Raw genomic sequence first — 18731 nt, forward strand, 5'->3', positions numbered from 1 at the left:
GAATTGAGTGTAAATCTGTGTGAAAGCCTAAAACCTTAACATGTAAAATCCCTTGGAGCGGATTCAAGTAAATCTCTTGTATAGTGATGAATTGTAGTGATTAACTGAAAAGACTCTAATTGTATTAATTTTGTAAAGCTTTTTTAATTTATTTAGCTCAAATTAAGATTGAAATTGAGTCAATTTACAAATCTCAATGAATTCTGGTTTAGCTTGAGACAACCCAATAATTACCAGAGTTTTACAATTGTAACAATTTTTACATTTGTTTTATTTGTTGACTGATTTTAGATTAATGTACAATTATTGATCAATTTTTTTCCTCACAATTACTATTAGTTTCATCGCCATTTGGCGGACCTTTTTAAATGTAAATGAAACAACACCAACAACTGAGATTTCAAGCCACAAATTGATCATACTAGCCATGTAACAAAAGTATTCAACTCGATCTTGTTTCGGAACCATTGTGACCGTTGTTTGCATACCGATTGGATAACCAAGCTCTATTGAAATAATACCGCCACCAGGCGCTTTTTCAGCACCTTGTAAAGATCTCAATAGAATCAATTGGAATGATTTGGTTGTACATTCGAGTTCAGTGTGATTTCGTTCACATGCCGATCTGTATCTACTTGTCCTTACACCTCGTATGAAATTAGTGTCATTATGCTCCAATGGCAACCTGACCAGTATTTCATCGTCCAAGGCACCGTAGTCTTCATAGATAGAGTTGAAGATGCACTTCTTGATCAAATCATGTTTAGTTTGTCCATAAAGAGCGAAATAATCGATACAATTGGAATAAGGTTTGCCCATTGCTATTATTTGCTCGGTATAATAAGTCAACACAAAGTCAGAAAACCGATGAGTATCCAGTAAAACTGTTTCAGGACTGCCGCGATTACTGGTAACTTCTTGATCATGGTCATGGACAATCATCTGGAAATAAGGATGATTTGTGACTGTGGTATTGAGTTGCAATTTAACGATAAAAATATCGGTGAATAAAACCCTTGAATAAGTGAATGACGATTGCTCGCCAAAGAAGAGGGTGAAACATTTCCGATGAGCATCCAGGTTGATTTGAACTGGTTCAACCTGAAAACAATCAACAAAGTCAGGCTTATCATTTGTGAAGGAAGTATTGGCTACTTTACACGAGTGAATGAAATCTTTTGGTTTGGATGTGACTTCATTCAACTCATTTATGGTTAAATTGAATCTGATATCCTCTTTGTTCAATTCAAAGGAACCATTAAAGCGAGGTATTTTTTCCCTGATTAGGTCTTCATCGAGATCGTATTTATGACAGATGGAAATTGCAGGTAAAATGACATTATCTGGACTGTACACTTCGACCGATGTCATTGTCTGGAAAGTAAAGTAAATTGTCAGCAAATCGGTAATTTCAATCACTGTACCGATAAAACAGATGACAAACGGAATGAGTTGATCATTGGTGAATATCAGGGATTGGCGAATCCTCTTCAAAACATTTCGTTGTGTTGATTGTTTCATCTTCAATCAACTGTAAATTAAAGAATCAACTCTTTGACAATAAATGATCAACAGCTTTCAAACTAGTTAGTCAAGTAACCCAAGAAAACTAAACGAACAATTTAGTTTATTGTTTTTGTCAGAAGGTATATTGATTTTCAACAATCAATTTATGAATACTGATTAACCTAATTTGAAATCTATTCATTTGGTTTTAACTTAAAAAATGATCATTGAAAGTTGTCAACAAATCACGACAAGAAATCAATAAAAGCTGGATTACTTGAAACATTAGACTACTTAACCCCTTTATTATTTATCCTGGTCCAGATCTATTTATTAACATTTTTATGGTTTGTATTAAAATAATAAAAGTGTTTCATAGCATAATTAGCTGAATCTTTAGTTGAAAGACAAATCTCTTGAAACTCAGTTTCAACATTTTCAATCATCAGGAATGTAAATCACGTTTGTATATTATATTCATCTAAACCTTGATTCAAACATATTGAAATAATTTAAAGGTTTTAGTGTCATTAGATATTATTTGATTACATTTATATGTGACTTGTACTTGAATACCAAACTTGAAACCATGAGACGAAAAAATGTCACCTTTGTTTATGTCGCCTCGTGATTAGGTGTTTTCATGACAGTCAGTTCAATTTTGAATTGCACATTATACAATAAGTTTTTATTATTTGCTTGGGTTGATTAGGAACGGTTAATTTAATTTAATTTAATTTAATTTAAGGGAAAAATTCAAAAATAAATGTGATTTCCCATAGCTAGAGCCATCTGTTGGTATATTAACACAGAAGACAATCATCTGTTTATATTTTCTCGTGGTTTTCATGTTTTTATTGAATGTTATTATTAGCACATTATAATCATTAATAATGTTATCAAGACGATTTATTTCTTTTAGTCGATCAGTTAAATTTAATGTAGAGTACTTCAGAAGTCCTGGAGAAGTTTTAAATTGTAATAAATATGTTGGTGTTCATCAATGCTTTCGTAAGATTTCTGCCGATTCGACCATTTCTTCCAAGCCATCCAAAAAGAAGATCTTCTTGGTTGGTGGATTAACTTTTTGTGCGACCTATGCAGCAATGGAAGGAGTCAGTCAATATTGGAATAAGCCAGGTAAATTTGCTGGTGATCATGGAAAGTCTAATGAGAATCATCTTGAATGGGATAGTTATTTGAGGACAGGTTAGTTCGAACATTGATCCAGTACATTCCCCATCAATCTTAATTTTCAATCATGTCTAGATCATAATTCAACCATAAAATACTTTAATTACGAGTAGTCATTGTATGAGTGATATTTGTTACTAAAATTCATCGCCATCCCTGAATACAAGTTGTTATTTCTTATATTGAAATGTTTACCGCTTACTGTATTTGCTTGTTTTCCAGCATCAAAGAACAAAATCTCGTTTCTCAAATCATTTGTGTGTTTAAATTACATTTGTATGAAATTTTCTCATTTCTATGTTTTATTTTATTATCATACTTTCATTTTGTTCAGTAAAGAATAAGCCTAAAGGAACTGTTGCTGGTTATGTCATCCCAAAAGAAAAGTTACCCAGTATTCCAGTTTCTCGAGAAGTCGGTGGTCCTTACGAGCTGAATGGAGTCACTTTCTCGTTGTTTCAGTATCAAACCTGTCCCTTTTGTTGTAAAGTGCGATCATTCATGGATTATTATGGTTTGCCTTACAATGTTGTCGAAGTCGATCCTGTCCTTAGACAACAGTTGAAATTTTCAAAGTATCGTAAAGTACCAATAATGCTTGTCGATGAGAAAACCAAGGATGGAAAAGATTCATCTAAATACGTTCAATTAACTGATTCATCTCTGATCATCTCCATTATTGCTACCTATTTAATGTATAACAAGGAAGGAGAAAGCGTACAACGAATTATGGACTACTATCAGAATCTGGTAAATGATAAAAAATTATTCATCTACTGAAATGCATACTAACATTAAAAAATGAATGCTCTTCTCATTTATTCTCTACAGGATGACAGTCGAAACTTAGAAACTGATGTGATAAACAAATATTTCTTGATGATTGGGGAAAGCTGGACGCCAAAAAAGTTGAAAGACAATGAAAATCGATTGCACGAGGAAAGATACTGGAGAGAGTGGACTGATAATTATTTGGTACATGTCATTTCTCCTAATGTCTATCGAACTTTGTCAGAATCTTTCGATTCTTTCAATTACTTTTCCAAAGTAGGGCAATGGGATAAATATTTTCCAGCATGGGAAAGATATATTTGTATTTATATTGGAGCCATTGGAATGTATTTCGTTAGCAAACGTCTGAAAAAAAGACATGGATTGAAGGAAGATGTGCGTACGTCTCTCTATGACACTTGCCAACTTTGGGTGAAAGCAATCGGTAAAAATAGGAAATTTATGGGAGGTGATAAACCAAATCTCGCTGATTTAGCTGTTTTCGGTGCTCTCAGCTCTTTCGAAGGGTGCGAAGCTTTTCGAGATCTTTTAAAAAATGTAAACATTGGTCCATGGTATTATTCAGTCAAAGAATTATGCGAGGCTCATGCCGGTGCTAAACTTTTAACCAACCCTGAATGAAAATAGTCGAAACATGTAAATTTATTGAAAGAAGCTTAAAAGCAGCTCAATTATGTTAACCATGATTCAAACCAACTCTAATCATTCACCAATTGTAAACTCGTATCGTGACGTTAGTGTGTAATAAATTCAATAAATTATGAAGTATTATCTAGAGAAAAAATTATGCTTGAAATGCCAAAAATGTACAAAAAAGAGTTTCATGTTTATTTAAAGGACCGCATAATCACTCTAATAAAGTTTAAAGTAACATCAGGTGCTTTCTGACTGATTACAATAGGTGGCTCTAGTATTTTAAACGCTGTAATGTAGGAGATTTTCCTAATGTTGATGTTTTGAATGAATTGTTTAACGATTCATATTTACCTCGTTTTCAGTCATCGATAGAGATGTGATTGAATTGATCTAGTAAATAGACCTTCACAAGAATAGTTTTTCATTGAACTCATCATATATCATTCGGAATTTACTTGAAAATATGTGATAACGCTATGGGAAACCTTTTCTCAATCAGATGATCAGCAATGTTATCATCTCCAATATTTCCCCTTTTATAAATAACGTTGAAAGGCATTTAAGAGATGGTAATTATCCTGACTTGAATATCTAAATCATTCTAAATAGCTAATTTTCTTATTCTCTTGTTAATGTTTACAGCCTTCACCGTGACATTCACAACTTGTCATTAATGTGCCTTGTATCGGAATTGGAATAGCAAGGAAGCTTGCTTTCGTATATTATTTTCTCTTTTGTTCCAACACAACTACTTTTAATCTGATTCGGTTTTTGGTCCATCATGTCTTTCGCATTATCTCGCTCTGTTTTCAACGGATTCAGATCCCACTTTTTCCATCTAGGTACATCCAAATCATCAGACCAATGCATCAACAAATGGTACCAACATTGTGCTTCTCATTTTATTTTTAAACAACAACGCTCATTCAGTACTTCGTTTGATTTTAAACCATCACCTGAGACTCAAGAAATGGTTGACCTAGCCCGAAACTTTACACGAGATAATATAATTCCAGTAGCTTCAAAATATGATCAAAGTGGTGACTTTCCCGTGGAGATTATTAACAAAACTCACTCTCTTGGACTCATGAATTTTTTCATCCCAACTGAATACGGAGGTGTCGGTGTAGATTATGTGGATAGCCTATTGATACAAGAACAATTGGGATATGGTTGCACTGCGATCAGTATGGCAATGGCTCTTAATGGATTAGCAGGAATATCACTGGTTAATTACGGTAGTGCGGCACAGAAAGATAAATATTTAACTCATTTAGCCAATAAACCATCGTTTACTGCTTTTTGTGTTACTGAACCAGGAGCAGGATCTGATGTAGCTGGTCTTAAAACAAGGGCAGATCGAACATCGACCAATGAATGGATCTTGAATGGTGAAAAGGCTTGGATTAGCAATGGATCAACTGCCAATGTTTATTGTGTGTTGGCTCGCTCAGATCATTCACCAGAAACGAAGCCTGCAAAAGCTTTTACCATGTTTTTGGTTGACAAAGGAACACCAGGATTAAAAATTGGGAAAAAAGAAGAAAATCTAGGCCAACGTTGTGCCGATACTAGATCCATCAGTTTCGAAAATGTCAAGTTAACCTCTGAATCCGTTTTAGGTAAAGTTGGTGAAGGGTTTAAAATGACCATGGGAGCTTTTGATTATCAACGTCCAATATTGGCATGTAACTCTGTTGGTTTAGCTCAAAGAGCTCTTGATGAAGCTGTAAAGTATTCATTAGAAAGAAAAGCTTTTGGACAACCAATTTCCAACTATCAGGCAATTCAATTTAAATTAGCTAATATGGCAATAGGAATTGAATCAGCTCGTTTAACCTATTTAAAAGCCGGTTGGGCTTATCAAAATAACGAGCAGATAACTTTGCTAGCATCGATTGCTAAAACATTGGCTGCTGATGTGGCTAATCAGAGTGCTGCAGAGGCTGTTCAAGTTTTCGGTGGAGCTGGGTTCAATTCCGAATATCCAGTTGAAAAATTAATGAGAGATGCTAAGTTATTTCATATTTATGGTGGAACGGTAGAAATTCAAAGAATGGTTATCGCTCGAGAAATTATAAAACAAGCTAAAGATAAATTGTAATAATTTCTGTAAATTTCTTTCATTTACTAAGTTAACTCATTTGAATTCTAAGTTTTTTACACCAAACTTGACTAATTGTTAATGTTATTTTTATTCAAAGTTTTATATTCTTACATTTTATTAAATGATTTTACAATCATCACATAATTATCAATTATAAGCTAAACGTTTCAATGCAATGTAAAATTGTCTTTTTTTGTTGGAATTAAAAAACTAAATTAACACAAAAATAACAAGTTTGGAATAATTTTTGTTTAATTTAGGATGAAATTACAATTTGATGGCGGGTGGAAGAAGAATGGTTTTGGTTTCTTTTGACATGTCTAATTAAACAATAAATTAGTTATTTTGTTTGCTTATTCTTGCTTTTTTAATAATAATCTTGGTGATTTGCAATTTGATAAATAAGCAAACAAGAAAAAAAGATGCATTGATTCTTGAGCTTGAGAAATAAATAAATGGCAGTGGAAATCGGAAAAGTTAAATTTCCAGTCATTTTTGCCCAAATTCGTCTCTGATCCTTAGTTGTAAAATGTCGATATATCTCTCTACGTTTAACTGTAATTAAAAAGCAATTGATGATCAAAGGGAAAGAGGAAGAAGTGAATGGTGGGAAAAACATGATTCACAAGATGAATGATTTAGCTTGATGATTAATGATGTGCGATTTTCAGAGCCAGTTGTCTCAGGTACGATAGAGCTATACTTTGGAGATCTGACAGATTAAAAAAAACGTAAAATTCGTTAATTTTTTATATAATGTTGATTTACATGGGAAGTTACTGATTGATTTTTATGTTTGACGGCCTATTCGATAGCCTATTAGATGAATAGTCTTTTGGGTTTTACCTGCGAGTTGAGTGGTTCCTATTTGGGTTTGAAATTTGGGTATTTTTGTGTTAAACTATAACAATTATTTCAAATAATTTAATCAACAAAAATTGATTAAAAAATACTAAATCACATACATTAACTCAAAATAAAAAGTTAGCAGGATTCGAACCCAAAATCTCCAAGCTTTTACCAACTGGACAATACCAATTTAAACAATTATACAGCCTTTAAAAATGATTTTCATAAAAATGCCCAAATTTCAAACCCAAATATCCTGGGAACCACTCAATTCGCAGGCAAAACCCAAAAGGCTATTCATCTACACTCTTAGCTCAATCAAATGACTCATCAAACATAAAAATCGGTGTGTGACACTTGGGTAACTTTCCTTGTTAGTTAAAAAAAAATAATATGCAAAAGTAACGAGCATACGATACTTACCTTGATTTTTTAACTCTTTCTGGTGAAATTTGTTTCCTTTTAGAACTTGATTCAGAATCTTTTGGTGATTTTGATGGAGATTTCTCTGGTGATATGGCAGGTGAAGTAACGATTGCGCTATTATCTCGTCGATCAATCTTGAATGTTAATAAAATTGGTTTTTTATCTTCATGAGGTGGGTTATTAGAGGCGTTTGAAACTTTATTCGTAGAACGAGCTTCAGTTCCTTTTGTACTTTGTCCAGTAGTTGAAGAAGTTATTGTTACATCTTTAATGGAAACAAGTTTGGAAGAGTCTTTTAATCTGCTAGGATAATCCGTTTCAGGTCTGACATTAGGCGGTTCATCGTCATCGAAATCATAAACACCATCACAACGAGAAGTTGTTTTCATCACTTTAACATTATTTGATACTTTTGAACTTGACCTCTTTCGGCTTTCCTTTTTCACTGGTTTATTTGCCTGATTGGCTCCAGATTTGTCATTGAGCGCAGCGACTATCATCTTTTTCATTCGCTCCTCTATATTAATCAAGCGACACGAGTCAAGAGTATTACTATTATTATTACTATTACTATTGCACTGGTAACCATTAGAAGGAGGTGTTTGCAACGGACTTTGTTGCGTTATTGGTGGAATTCGGTTATCATTTTTAGTCGCAATAGGATTTCGAGCGACTTGTTCAGCGGCAGTCATATTAATTTCCATTCGATCGGCAGTCTCCAAGGGTACACTTTTCTTTGTCAAATTAACATTAACAGGCTTTGAAAATTGTGTTTCATTTTTGGGTTTTATTTGGTTAACGTTCATCAGTGTATCGTAGCTTTTATGTTTTGCAAGAGCATTGTTCAGGTTATCCAAATAGTTAACTTGCTCTTGATACATGTAAACCTGCTCTTGAAGTTCTTTGTTACGGCAAACTATTTCTTTAGCTTTGGTGACTAGCTCTTCAGAGGTTGAAGCAACAATATCTAACTCACTCAATCTAGATTTAAGAAGACTAACTCCTTTATCTCTAAGATTGTTAACTGTGCGTTCCAGTAGGTCAACCTGAGCCAGCAGATTAGAATGTTTTCGCTAGAGAGAAAAAAAATAAACCCAACAATTAACGAGACGATAAACATATGTTAAAATAATATGTAAATGAATTAACAACATACCTTTTCCACATCGACTTTAGCAACCAACTCATTCTTGTATTTAGGAGTTTGCATATACAAAAGTAAACTCATATACTGCCGCTTATAATCATCGAAAAGCACGTCCAAAGATGATGAAACAGATTCCATTAGATACTGATAGTCTTCAAAGTTATGAAAGGTATTTAAAGGTTTATTCTCATTTTCTTCAATTTTAAAATCAGGGTTTCCTTGTTTTTGGTAATCTTTTTTATCCAGGGTAGATTCTGATGCCGTTATCAGAGGAGATTTTAGTACATTTGCTTTGGTATCAAGGTCAGTGGGAGCTGATTTATTATCAGCATTACTATTACCAAAGCTTTTAACAGCATCCATAAATGAATTGTTCATTTGACCAAATCCAAGGCTAAAACTCTTATTAATGCTAGATTGTGGCGGGACATCAGATCTTTTGACAGTATCAAGTTTTTGATCGATACATCCAGGTGCAGGCTCCGTCCTTACACCAGCAGAATTTGAAATACTCAATACTGTTTGCGCATGAAGAAGATCTAAACCATTGAAGTTGACAGCCTTCTTTGACTTTTTAATCTCCAATCCTTCTTTGCGTGGTCTGCCGGGACGACGACGTCCACTAGAGCCAGCTTTATTTTTAGTTGCACGACGAACAACGGCTGACACACCAGGAGCATATTTTCGTGGTCGTCCAGGCTTATTGGCCCCATTACCATTAGCTTGAGATCGAACATTAGACTCAGAATGATAACCAGTTTCAGAAGAGCTAGTCAGTTGAGTATTTCCATTTGAAGATTGGTTGCTGTTTGAATTAGAATTTTCTCGATACCTGCTATTACACCATTCAGACCAAGCTTTGCGAGTTGTTGGTCCAAAATAATTTTCGTCTTTTATCTTATCATCCTTTGAGTCATCAGATGAGCTGGAATCGTTAGAGTTTGTATTGGAATTGTTTACTTTCGCTGGACGAAGACAGTTGTTCGCATTGTTATTGGTATTACTGATGTTGGTAGTGTTATCCTTATTATTGGTGGTGCTGTTACTGTTTGAATTACTATTATTATTATACTGTAACAGGTGAAGATGACGATGAAAATAGTGTAAATAACCGCAAAAGAAGAACGTAAAGACAATGAAGTTAACAGTTAGTTGAGATATGAAAATGTTGTATTGTTTTCGTTGACAAATTTATGATTGACTCAAGGATTGAGAAATGACGCAAAAGAATATACATAAAAAGATAAAGATTACTCACCTTCTTGCCTCCTCTCATATTTAAGAAATAATCCTCCAATTTACGACGATCAATCGTATGATGATAGTAAGACACGGGCTTACCAGTCCAAGAAACTGAACCTTTGATATTGGGCTGAATTTCTCGAACATGCATAATAGTTGCAATATCTACGCATCATGATCCAGGTATAGAAGAAAGAGAAGAAAAAGAAAGGGATAAGAACGGGGGTTAGAAAATGAGAGCAAAGAATTGACACCAATAGAGACAGAGGCTGAGAAATATAGAAAGAGTTCAAGATAGATTGGATCGATATTATCTTGGACGATATCACGTGGTCTATATTTTGCTTCTCTTTCTTTCGTTTTTTGATATTTATGAAGAGGAGGGGGTGAGGACATCGACATGCTCAAACATATAATATAAGAGATAGATGCCAAGAGAGTCAATGAGCAAGAAAGAATAAGGATAAACAAGGAAGCTAGAATTTGAATGAAAAAAATGTAAACATTCATGATGCATACCACTTAGATTACGATCGGTTATTCGGAAGTTTAATGGACAGAATGATTTTGATGAAACAATCCGGGCACCATCTTTAAGATCAGCAAAACGTAATTTCAACATATGATCAACATTAGGACCGAAGGCAAAGTTATTAACAAAAATGAACGATGCGTTGGTGATTAGTTCTTTATGTTGCTCTTCAAAAAAATTTCCTTTTAACAATTCATATTCTCCATAGATTTTTCCATACCAGCGCATCCAAAATTGAAATGATTTCTCTAATTCACGAGCGTACCTGGCGGGTACTTCAGCTCTTTCAATTCCAATGCACTTTTTGGCTTTGGTAGAGGCAGCAACTTGCAGGACAACTTGACCAACACCAGAGCCGAGGTCAATGAACACATCATTCTCGGTAATTGGTATCTGGCTTATCATTTGAGATATAAACTCAAAAGAGGTTTCCCCGTATACTTCAGGTGAGAAAGGCTCGTAATTGTTCAATTTATCTGGATCAATTACTGCATGATTGTAAGCCTTTTGGATAATGTGGCGCAGAAGGCCTTGTGACGGACGAGTAGGTACTGCAACTGGCAGTGAGGTCCCAGCTCTCATTTGGCGAACTGAGTCAATTACCCGATTATAACGATCACAGACAATTTTCATACTCTCATAGCTCTTCAAATCACATCCAGAAAGTATACAATTGTCAAGGGCTAGTTTCATTTCCGGGAAATCATCACAGACCCACTTGATGGTCTCAATAATTTCGACCGCACCTTCACCCTTGGCCTTCTCATCCATCGGCCAGTAGTAAACACAAGGGTCGCCATTAGCAGGCGAATGTAAAACCAATTCCAACATATTATCAACTGATCATAATTTATAAATTGTTGGTTGTAAATCACAATATTTTCTTATGTTGATAAACACTGAAATAAGAAACCTTTATCTCTTCTTCATTTTGTAAACCTACAGTACTCTTCACTGACTATACTTCCCTATTGGTTTTGGTCACCAAGATGGAGTCTCATTGCTAAAGAGCTGTTGGGATCCGGTAAAAAACTTGATTCGGATAACCGAAAAGTATTCGACTCTTTACTTTGGTTACTGTAAATTTAAAAAACAGACAAAACTTGTTGACTGTTTGCACTTAAACAATAATCTCTAATTACGAATAATTAATTGTGATTTTAATCTATAAATCATAATGAACTGAATTATCAAAATGCATTTAAGATTAAAAAAACTTTGCAACATTGAAATTTCTTAAAAGTTGTTTCTTATCCAAGCTTTGGTTGAGAAATGTTTTCAGAAAAGTATCTTTCAAATTGAATTTGAATCATTTAGTTCATTAAATTTGCTATACCGTAGTCTACTCAAAGTTGACTCTAAGATGATTAATTCAAAAGACGCTTATTTAATTGTTATCAGATTAAAATTATAATTTAATTTACAGTAACCAAAGTATGGAAACGAATATTATCTGGATCTTTAAAAATAACCGAATCAAGTTTTCACCCGATCCAACAAACTTTAGGCTTGACTGTATTTCTTTTTTGCCATAATGATAACTCAATGGATGTTTGGGCTGTGACACTTTTATTTTCATAGTGAATTAAATGAGTGTTTTTGTTTTGATCGTACATCGATGAGATTCAATAATGGGGCAAACACTCTCTGCTGATGGAGCAGATACTCGGGACAATGCCCACAAAACCATTTCAATCGAAATTCCGCCAAATGAGACAGCTAGTGATGATAAAAGCGATCAAATGCCGGATCGAGATGAAGTTAATGCGAGATTTAATGAAGGTAATCATTCAACTTTTTTTTACAATACATATAGTCTTCCATTATCTTTATCCTCTATTCTTTCTCCTTTTCTTTCCACGACACTTTAGTCATAGCATTAATGGATTTACCTCCAGACAAGGCCAAAGCGCTTCGATCCTATGATATCGAGAGAAAATGGGAGATGATCAGAGACCAAGAAAAAGTTACAGCCAAAGAATCGCCAGAATTTTATTTGAGAAAACTGCGAGCCTATTTGGATCCAAAAGCGAGTCGGAGTTCAAAGAAACGACGGATTGTCGGTGATTCAACATCAACTCAAGTTCTTCGTGATTTAGAAATCTCATTGAGAACTAATAATATCGAATGGGTTCGCGAATTTTTATCCGAGCGAAACAGAGGCTTGGATGTTCTCATCGACTATTTAACCTTCAGATTAACTACTCAACAGCAGCAACAAAAACTTGCTCAATCAGCCAACAATCGATCTCCTGATGGGGGAAACGGTGATAACTTGTCAGAATCTAATTTGAAAAATCTAACTTCAACCCTTAATTCTTCTCAGACCATCCGCCCAACGCAGAATTTATTCCGGTAAGTGAATATGAAAAATTCAAAATGAAAAACACTTTTAATAAAGTAGTCTGGGTGGATAACCATAAATAGGGTTTCACAATAATAACATCAAACAGCGCATTTTTTTCTGCATTTGTTGCTCTTTATACTGTTGCATGTATAGTTTAATCATGATCCCGAAATCTATTGAAAAGTAGAATGCATAGATTCAAAAGATATTATGATTCAACATTATTTCCTTTATTTGACGTGATTTGTGCAAAAATGATTGTTTGATGAAATTTTAATTTTTACTCTCTATGGATTTTTACAGGAGACCCTCTTTATTCCGCTCTTTCAATAAAAGCAAATTAGGAAATGTTGATGGTGATGTCCATGTTTCTATAATGTGTATGAGGGCCATAATGAACAATAAGAATGGTTTCAATATGATTATGGAACACCCCTATGCAATTAATTCAATTGCATTGAGCTTAAATCACCAAAGTTTAAGGACTAAATCATTGGTCTTGGAGCTTTTGGCAGCCATTTGTCTGGTCAATGGAGGGCATCAATTAATATTGAACGCGTTTGATAACTTTAAAGAAGTCATGGGAGAATCAAGACGTTTTCAAACTTTAATGAACTATTTTACTAAACCTGAAGTATTCAACATAGATTTTATGGTAGCCTGTATGCAATTTATAAATATTATTGTTCATTCAGTTGAAGATATGAACTTTCGAGTTCACCTTCAATTCGAATTTACTCAACTAGGATTAGACGATTATTTAGAGAATAAGCTACGTAATACCGAATCTGAGGATTTATCTGTTCAAATTCAAGCTTATTTGGATAACTTTTTTGACGTTGGTGCTCTCATGGAGGATGCTGAGCAAAAAAATTTAGCTACTGATAGAGCTCAAACTTTAGCCTTGCAATTATCTCATTCTAATGAAATAGCTAAAGAATTAGAAACTAAATACAACGAACTGGTGCTACAATATTCTGTTTTGGAACAAGATTATAAATCAGCCAGTGAAGAAAATCACCATTTATCTGAAGAACTATCAACTTTAAGAAAAACTATTCAAATGAGAGAAGAAGAGTCCAGACGGAGACAATCTCTTTTAGAATCAAAGATTATGCAATTAGAGTCCAGGACAATGAACGGTAATTACAATTTAAACAAAATTGGCTTTATTTGAAATAACTTGATCTTGTAATATTAATATTTTCTTTAATTTTAATTACTAGGACAAACTTCACCCAAAGATGATTCAGAGAAAGCTCCCATGAAAACTACAGCAACTTCCCCTATGACACCACCAGAGAGTGGAGTGAAAACACCTGCCGCAGTAGCTGCTCCACCACCACCACCTCCACCACCACCGCCTCCGCCGCCGCCACCACCTCCTCCTCCCCCACCTTCAAGGAGTGTAGCACCTCCGCCACCACCTCCACCTCCAATGAATGCTCAAAATCCTGGAATGATGACCATAAAACAATCTTTTGCCACTCGTTACAAACTTCCGACACTGAATTGGAATGCCTTGAAGCCAGCTCAAGTCAAAGGAACAATTTTCCAAGAATTTCATGCTGAGGACCGAATCATCAATTCAATCAATTTCGAAGAATTTGAAGAGCAATTTAAACTGGGTCCTAAGCCTGAACTTGCTCGAAAAGGTTCAAATCCTCAAGTTGCTGCTCAGAAAAAGTTCAAGACAAATGAGAAAACATCTCTATTGGAGCATAACAGACTTCGAAACATGGCCATATCACTCCGTAAAGTCAATATTGATACGGAAACAGTCATTAAAGCAATTAACTCGTTCGACATTGATACGCTCACATTAGAGTATATTGAAATATTGTTACGAATGATACCAAATCCTCAAGAGATCCAAGCTTACCGAGAATTTGAACGATCTGGTCGAAGTATTGATGAAATGACGGATGAAGACAAGTTCCTTTTCAAAATTTCTAAAATAGAAAGACTTGAACAAAAATTAAAAATTATGTCCTACATGGAAACCTTGATGAAACCAGAGCCTACTCCAGGAATATCTGGTAAACCATCATTTGGTGTTACCCTTAATGTAATAAAAGTTTGGCGAACTCGTATCATTGCAATTACAGAGGCAGCTCGAGCTTTAAGAACATCAACAGGCATTCGGACTGTTCTTGAATATATTCTAGTTTTTGGTAATTATCTCAACTCGGCAACCCGAGCTATGGCTGCTGCTGGTCAAGCATATGGATTTAAATTACAAAATTTGGAACTAATTGTTGAAACCAAGTCATCGGCGGATCGATCTCGATGTTTACTTCATTATGTAGCTGAATGTATACAACGTAATGTTGAAGGTGAATCTGGTTTGAGTGAAGAGGAAAGATTGTACAAAACATTAGCCACTTTATCTCCAACAACGGCCACTAAAAAGTTTGCCGGTCCTAATAGTCTTCTCTCTGGTCTTGATGTTTCCATTGAATCAATCAAATTACCCTTTGATTTGGAAACATTATTAAATCTTCTTGAAAGTGTGGCAACCAATGCTACACTGGAAACCTGTGCATCTGAAGTTTTTGAATTAGAAAAAGGAATGGAATTAGTTAAGCGGGAGTTACAATTAAGATCTTCGCAAAAAGATCCCGCTACTCAACGTTTACAAAATTTTGTTGCTTCCAAATCAACTGAATTGTCCAATTTAAAGGAGGACTTACGACGATCTCAAAGTGAATATAGTAATTGTGTAGAATATTTTGGTGAAAACAGTAAATTATTGGAATCGTCGTCTGCATTCTTCAACATATTTGCCAAATTTTTAAAACATTATAAACAGTGTCTTCGTGATATTAAGATTAATCAGAAAAAGAAACTTGAAGCCTTGATACAAGCCAAAATTCAAGAACATCAAAACCAGAATAAAACTTCACCAGAAAAGGAAGTTTCCTCGCAAGAGACTAAAGTAAGAGATAAAAGATTATTAAAACAGGATGAAGTATACAATGGAGCTTTAGAAGACATTCTGTTGAGTAAGTATTGAAATTAACCCGAACAATTAAAAGTTGAACTTTTCCTCACTTGATAATATTTATAATCCCATCTGAATTGCTCAAAATTCAAATCTAAAGATATACTCTCTTAACTCCATGACCGATTAATTATATCATCATTGCATAAGATGTCTTTATCATTGTTACTGTTTACAGAGCAATGCTCTCACCTAGTCTTTCTTTCTCCCTTTCTTTTTCCTTTCTTCCTTTTTATCTGTTTTTCATTCACTTTTACTTAATTTCTATATTTTTTTCCCATCATTTACTAGGTCTTAAAAATGAACCTTACAGACGGGAAGATGCTGTTAGACGTAGTCAAAGAAAAAAACAAGCAAACGCAAGACCTCAGAGTCACATGTGAGTGTTTTCATTTTCAAATAACCAATATTTGGGTCACAACTGATGTGAAATAACGTATTTTATACAAATTAATTTATTCCCGATTTTTCTCCATTATTCTTTTAGCTCTGAAATGGATGTGTGACCTTCTCTAATTAATTGTTAAATGGAAATCGAGTGTTCCTTCATCGCATCATAACTCTAATCTCATCCAATACAAAGTTAAAGCCAACATCAAATAGATGAAAAATGCAAACTATGAATCCGCACACACACAAAGGAAAGAACCATCTTAACTTACAAATCAAGCTATAAATTTTTCTGTCAACCCATTTCATTTTAGTGTGTATAAATTACCTAATTTTTTTGTAAACAATTATTTTAAAAATATCAAATCTTTTATAATAAAAATTGAATTTATCTGCAAGACAAATTTTGTTTTCAATTTATTTAATTTATGATCGGTAAACTTCTATGCAAGAGTTAGATTACTACATCAAGTATTTAAGAATTAGACATAGGATCCTTGAGGAGCAAAGTGGTCTAACCATAAATAGACAGAAATTGATGGATAAAGAATCGTGAATAGATATTGATGGAAATAGAATCATGAATATATAGGAATAGTTGATGATACAGATATTTAAGCAATGAATGAATCGAAGAGCCTTGCTTAAGCACGTTCTCCTCTGATACGACGAGCCAATTGGATGTCTTTGGGCATAATAGTTACCCTCTTAGCGTGGATAGCACAAAGGTTGGTATCTTCGAACAGACCGACAAGGTAAGCTTCTGACGCTTCTTGGAGAGCTCCGATAGCTGCAGATTGGAAACGCAGATCCGTCTTGAAATCTTGGGCAATTTCACGCACCAACCGTTGGAATGGTAATTTCCTGATCAACAATTCTGTAGACTTCTGGTAACGACGAATTTCTCTCAGAGCGACAGTACCAGGTCGATAACGATGGGGCTTTTTCACACCTCCGGTTGATGGGGCACTTTTACGTGCGGCTTTGGTAGCAAGTTGTTTACGGGGAGCCTTACCTCCAGTTGATTTACGGGCAGTCTGCTTGGTACGAGCCATAGCTTATAAGGTGAGACAAAGGGAAAAGATGAGTATGTAGTGATATCCAAAAAAAATGTAAGTTGGTAAATCCAAATTTGATATTCAACTGGTCAGTTTTATTTTATAGTTGATAATATAATAATTAAAGATGATCCAAATTTGATTATTGGTGATGACTAATCACAATCAAGAAAAAAAACGATGGTAAACAAAAACACACACAAAAGCGAGAGAGAAAGAGAGATACAAGATAAAAAGGTAAGAGAGTAGAGTAAGAATGAGAGAATGAGAGAGAAAGATGGAGAGAGCACAAAAGTGATAGTGACAGAAGGAGAGAGAGAGAGAAGGATGAGAGAGACAAGATTTAGGTGTAACTATGTACTGAAGCTGGTATCCAGAACTGACAAGATGGCGTCCAAGCCAGAACAGCGGAACCGGAATTCATACAACTTACTCCCCTATAGTAAAGAGGTTGGATATAAATGCGCTTTACTATAATTAAAATGCGATGAGTAAGAGTAAAGTACGCTCAGTGCGCAAGGGGAAAAAGTAAATATAAAAATCTTTCCGAGTCCAGATTAGAGGCTCCACCTGTGTACAAATTTATAGTCAACATTTTATTGATTTGAATTCAAAAAAGTTTATATTAACGTATTAGTTATTATCTTTAGATTCCCATTCCTCCACTGCATTGATAAACTTAATTGACCTTTCTCGGATTGTTGTTACTGTGACTACACAATAATTGTACCTTGTAACATGGAGATTACAGTCTGAAATATTTTAACCAGATTTCATGTGATCATTTTGAGGTGGTTTAGCTTCTTTAAGTCATACCAAGCGTCTTAATTTTTAGGTCTTTCCCATTTTTTCGAGGGACGTTTGGTTTTACTTTGAAGATTTCCTTCTCAACCCTAACCAAAAATACGGCGCCATCTTTAATCTGGTTATCCTAATCAGTTAAAATTAATCTGGTTTTCTTTTGTCTCCTTCAAACGGTCTTTTTATGTCTTTCTTTTTTCCCTCGTTTTACCTGTTAATGGAGTTAACCATCCATTTATTGGTCTAGTCCTTGAATTATTTAATATTTTTTCAATTATGTTTAATACTCAAATTGGGATCAATAGTTCAATTGTTAAGATCATTTTCATCTTTTATGAACACTTTTTTTAATTCGAGAGACATTTTCTCTTCTTATTGAGGCATATTAACCTTATCTAGTTTTATTTTTCATTCAGCTTTGCGGGGTTATTCAAACCATTATAATATTGATTTAGACTTTGAACTTTATTTGAATCGTTAATCAACTGACAGAAATTATACTTAATACTTAATTTTATAAATAGAACTCAATATTGGTCAAACGTCATTATGATTCAACTCTTTTTAGTAGATGTTATCACGTTGATATCTTTTGATTGTCATATTAAAGAACGCTGTTTTTTCAACGTATCATGTAATTGTTGAAAATCTTTACGCTTTGTTATGGAAACTGAATAGATTTTCCAATAATTGGTCTGAC

At 34.3% G+C, this 18731-nt stretch overlaps 4 protein-coding genes and 1 pseudogene across 7 annotated transcripts; 3 read left to right on the forward strand and 2 right to left on the reverse strand.

Moving 5' to 3' along the window:
• The first annotated feature begins 2339 nt into the window (after positions 1–2339).
• Su(P) (prostaglandin E synthase Su(P)) lies at positions 2340–4276 on the forward strand. Of its 2 annotated transcripts, none has more exons than XM_015926341.2 (3): positions 2340–2715; positions 3035–3450; positions 3532–4276. In XM_015926341.2, exons 1-3 carry the CDS (start codon positions 2400–2402, stop codon positions 4111–4113), a joined length of 1314 nt encoding a protein of 437 aa, XP_015781827.1. In that variant the 5' UTR covers positions 2340–2399; the 3' UTR covers positions 4114–4276. The 2 variants fall into 2 exon arrangements, with proteins under 2 accessions (XP_015781827.1, XP_015781828.1); XM_015926342.3 differs by having other exon boundaries at positions 2340–2646.
• Positions 4277–4498: 222 nt separating this feature from the next.
• Positions 4499–6374, forward strand: LOC107359775 (medium-chain specific acyl-CoA dehydrogenase, mitochondrial pseudogene; annotated as a pseudogene). The gene is made up of 2 exons (XR_001568157.3): positions 4499–4697; positions 4771–6374. The product of XR_001568157.3 is annotated as a medium-chain specific acyl-CoA dehydrogenase, mitochondrial pseudogene (transcript).
• A 95-nt stretch (positions 6375–6469) lies between these two features.
• On the reverse strand, positions 6470–11399 carry gpp (DOT1 like histone lysine methyltransferase grappa). Of its 2 annotated transcripts, none has more exons than XM_089267060.1 (5): positions 10419–11399; positions 9916–10064; positions 8667–9728; positions 7508–8583; positions 6470–6790 (listed from the first exon to the last, which is right to left on the reverse strand). In XM_089267060.1, the coding sequence occupies exons 1-5, from the start codon at positions 11260–11262 to the stop codon at positions 6787–6789; spliced, it is 3135 nt and encodes a 1044-aa protein (XP_089123186.1). In that variant the 5' UTR covers positions 11263–11399; the 3' UTR covers positions 6470–6786. The 2 variants fall into 2 exon arrangements, with proteins under 2 accessions (XP_089123186.1, XP_015781826.1); XM_015926340.3 differs by having other exon boundaries at positions 6470–6947.
• A 565-nt stretch (positions 11400–11964) lies between these two features.
• Positions 11965–16576, forward strand: LOC107359819 (formin-like protein). Its single transcript, XM_015926395.3, has 6 exons — positions 11965–12213; positions 12303–12786; positions 13082–13920; positions 14005–15783; positions 16074–16161; positions 16270–16576. Exons 1-6 carry the CDS (start codon positions 12063–12065, stop codon positions 16286–16288), a joined length of 3360 nt encoding a protein of 1119 aa, XP_015781881.1. The 5' UTR covers positions 11965–12062; the 3' UTR covers positions 16289–16576.
• Positions 16577–17886, reverse strand: LOC107359821 (histone H3.3A). The gene has a single exon (XM_015926396.3). The coding sequence runs from the start codon at positions 17225–17227 to the stop codon at positions 16817–16819; it is 411 nt and encodes a 136-aa protein (XP_015781882.1). The 5' UTR covers positions 17228–17886; the 3' UTR covers positions 16577–16816.
• Positions 17887–18731: the final 845 nt, after the last annotated feature.

Source organism: Tetranychus urticae, chromosome 2 (genome assembly GCF_039701765.1).
Source record: "Tetranychus urticae isolate SD_2017Ah chromosome 2, NJAU_TeUrti_SD_1.0, whole genome shotgun sequence".
In the NCBI taxonomy this organism is placed as follows: domain Eukaryota; kingdom Metazoa; phylum Arthropoda; class Arachnida; order Trombidiformes; family Tetranychidae; genus Tetranychus; species Tetranychus urticae.

Excerpts from the sequence above, each read along its gene's own strand:
- gpp (XM_015926340.3), bottom strand. The coding sequence starts at position 11,262 with ATGTTGGAATTGGTTTTACATTCGCCTGCTAATGGCGACCCTTGTGTT. Across the intron at positions 10,065-10,418 it reads AACCGATCGTAATCTAAGTG|ATATTGCAACTATTATGCAT; the intron begins GTATGCATCATG and ends CATGATGCGTAG. Across the intron at positions 9,729-9,915 it reads ATATGAGAGGAGGCAAGAAG|TATAATAATAATAGTAATTC; the intron begins GTGAGTAATCTT and ends CACCTGTTACAG.
- LOC107359819 (XM_015926395.3), top strand. The coding sequence starts at position 12,063 with ATGGGGCAAACACTCTCTGCTGATGGAGCAGATACTCGGGACAATGCC. Across the intron at positions 12,787-13,081 it reads CCAACGCAGAATTTATTCCG|GAGACCCTCTTTATTCCGCT; the intron begins GTAAGTGAATAT and ends GGATTTTTACAG. Across the intron at positions 13,921-14,004 it reads AGAGTCCAGGACAATGAACG|GACAAACTTCACCCAAAGAT; the intron begins GTAATTACAATT and ends TTTAATTACTAG.
- LOC107359821 (XM_015926396.3), bottom strand. The coding sequence starts at position 17,227 with ATGGCTCGTACCAAGCAGACTGCCCGTAAATCAACTGGAGGTAAGGCT.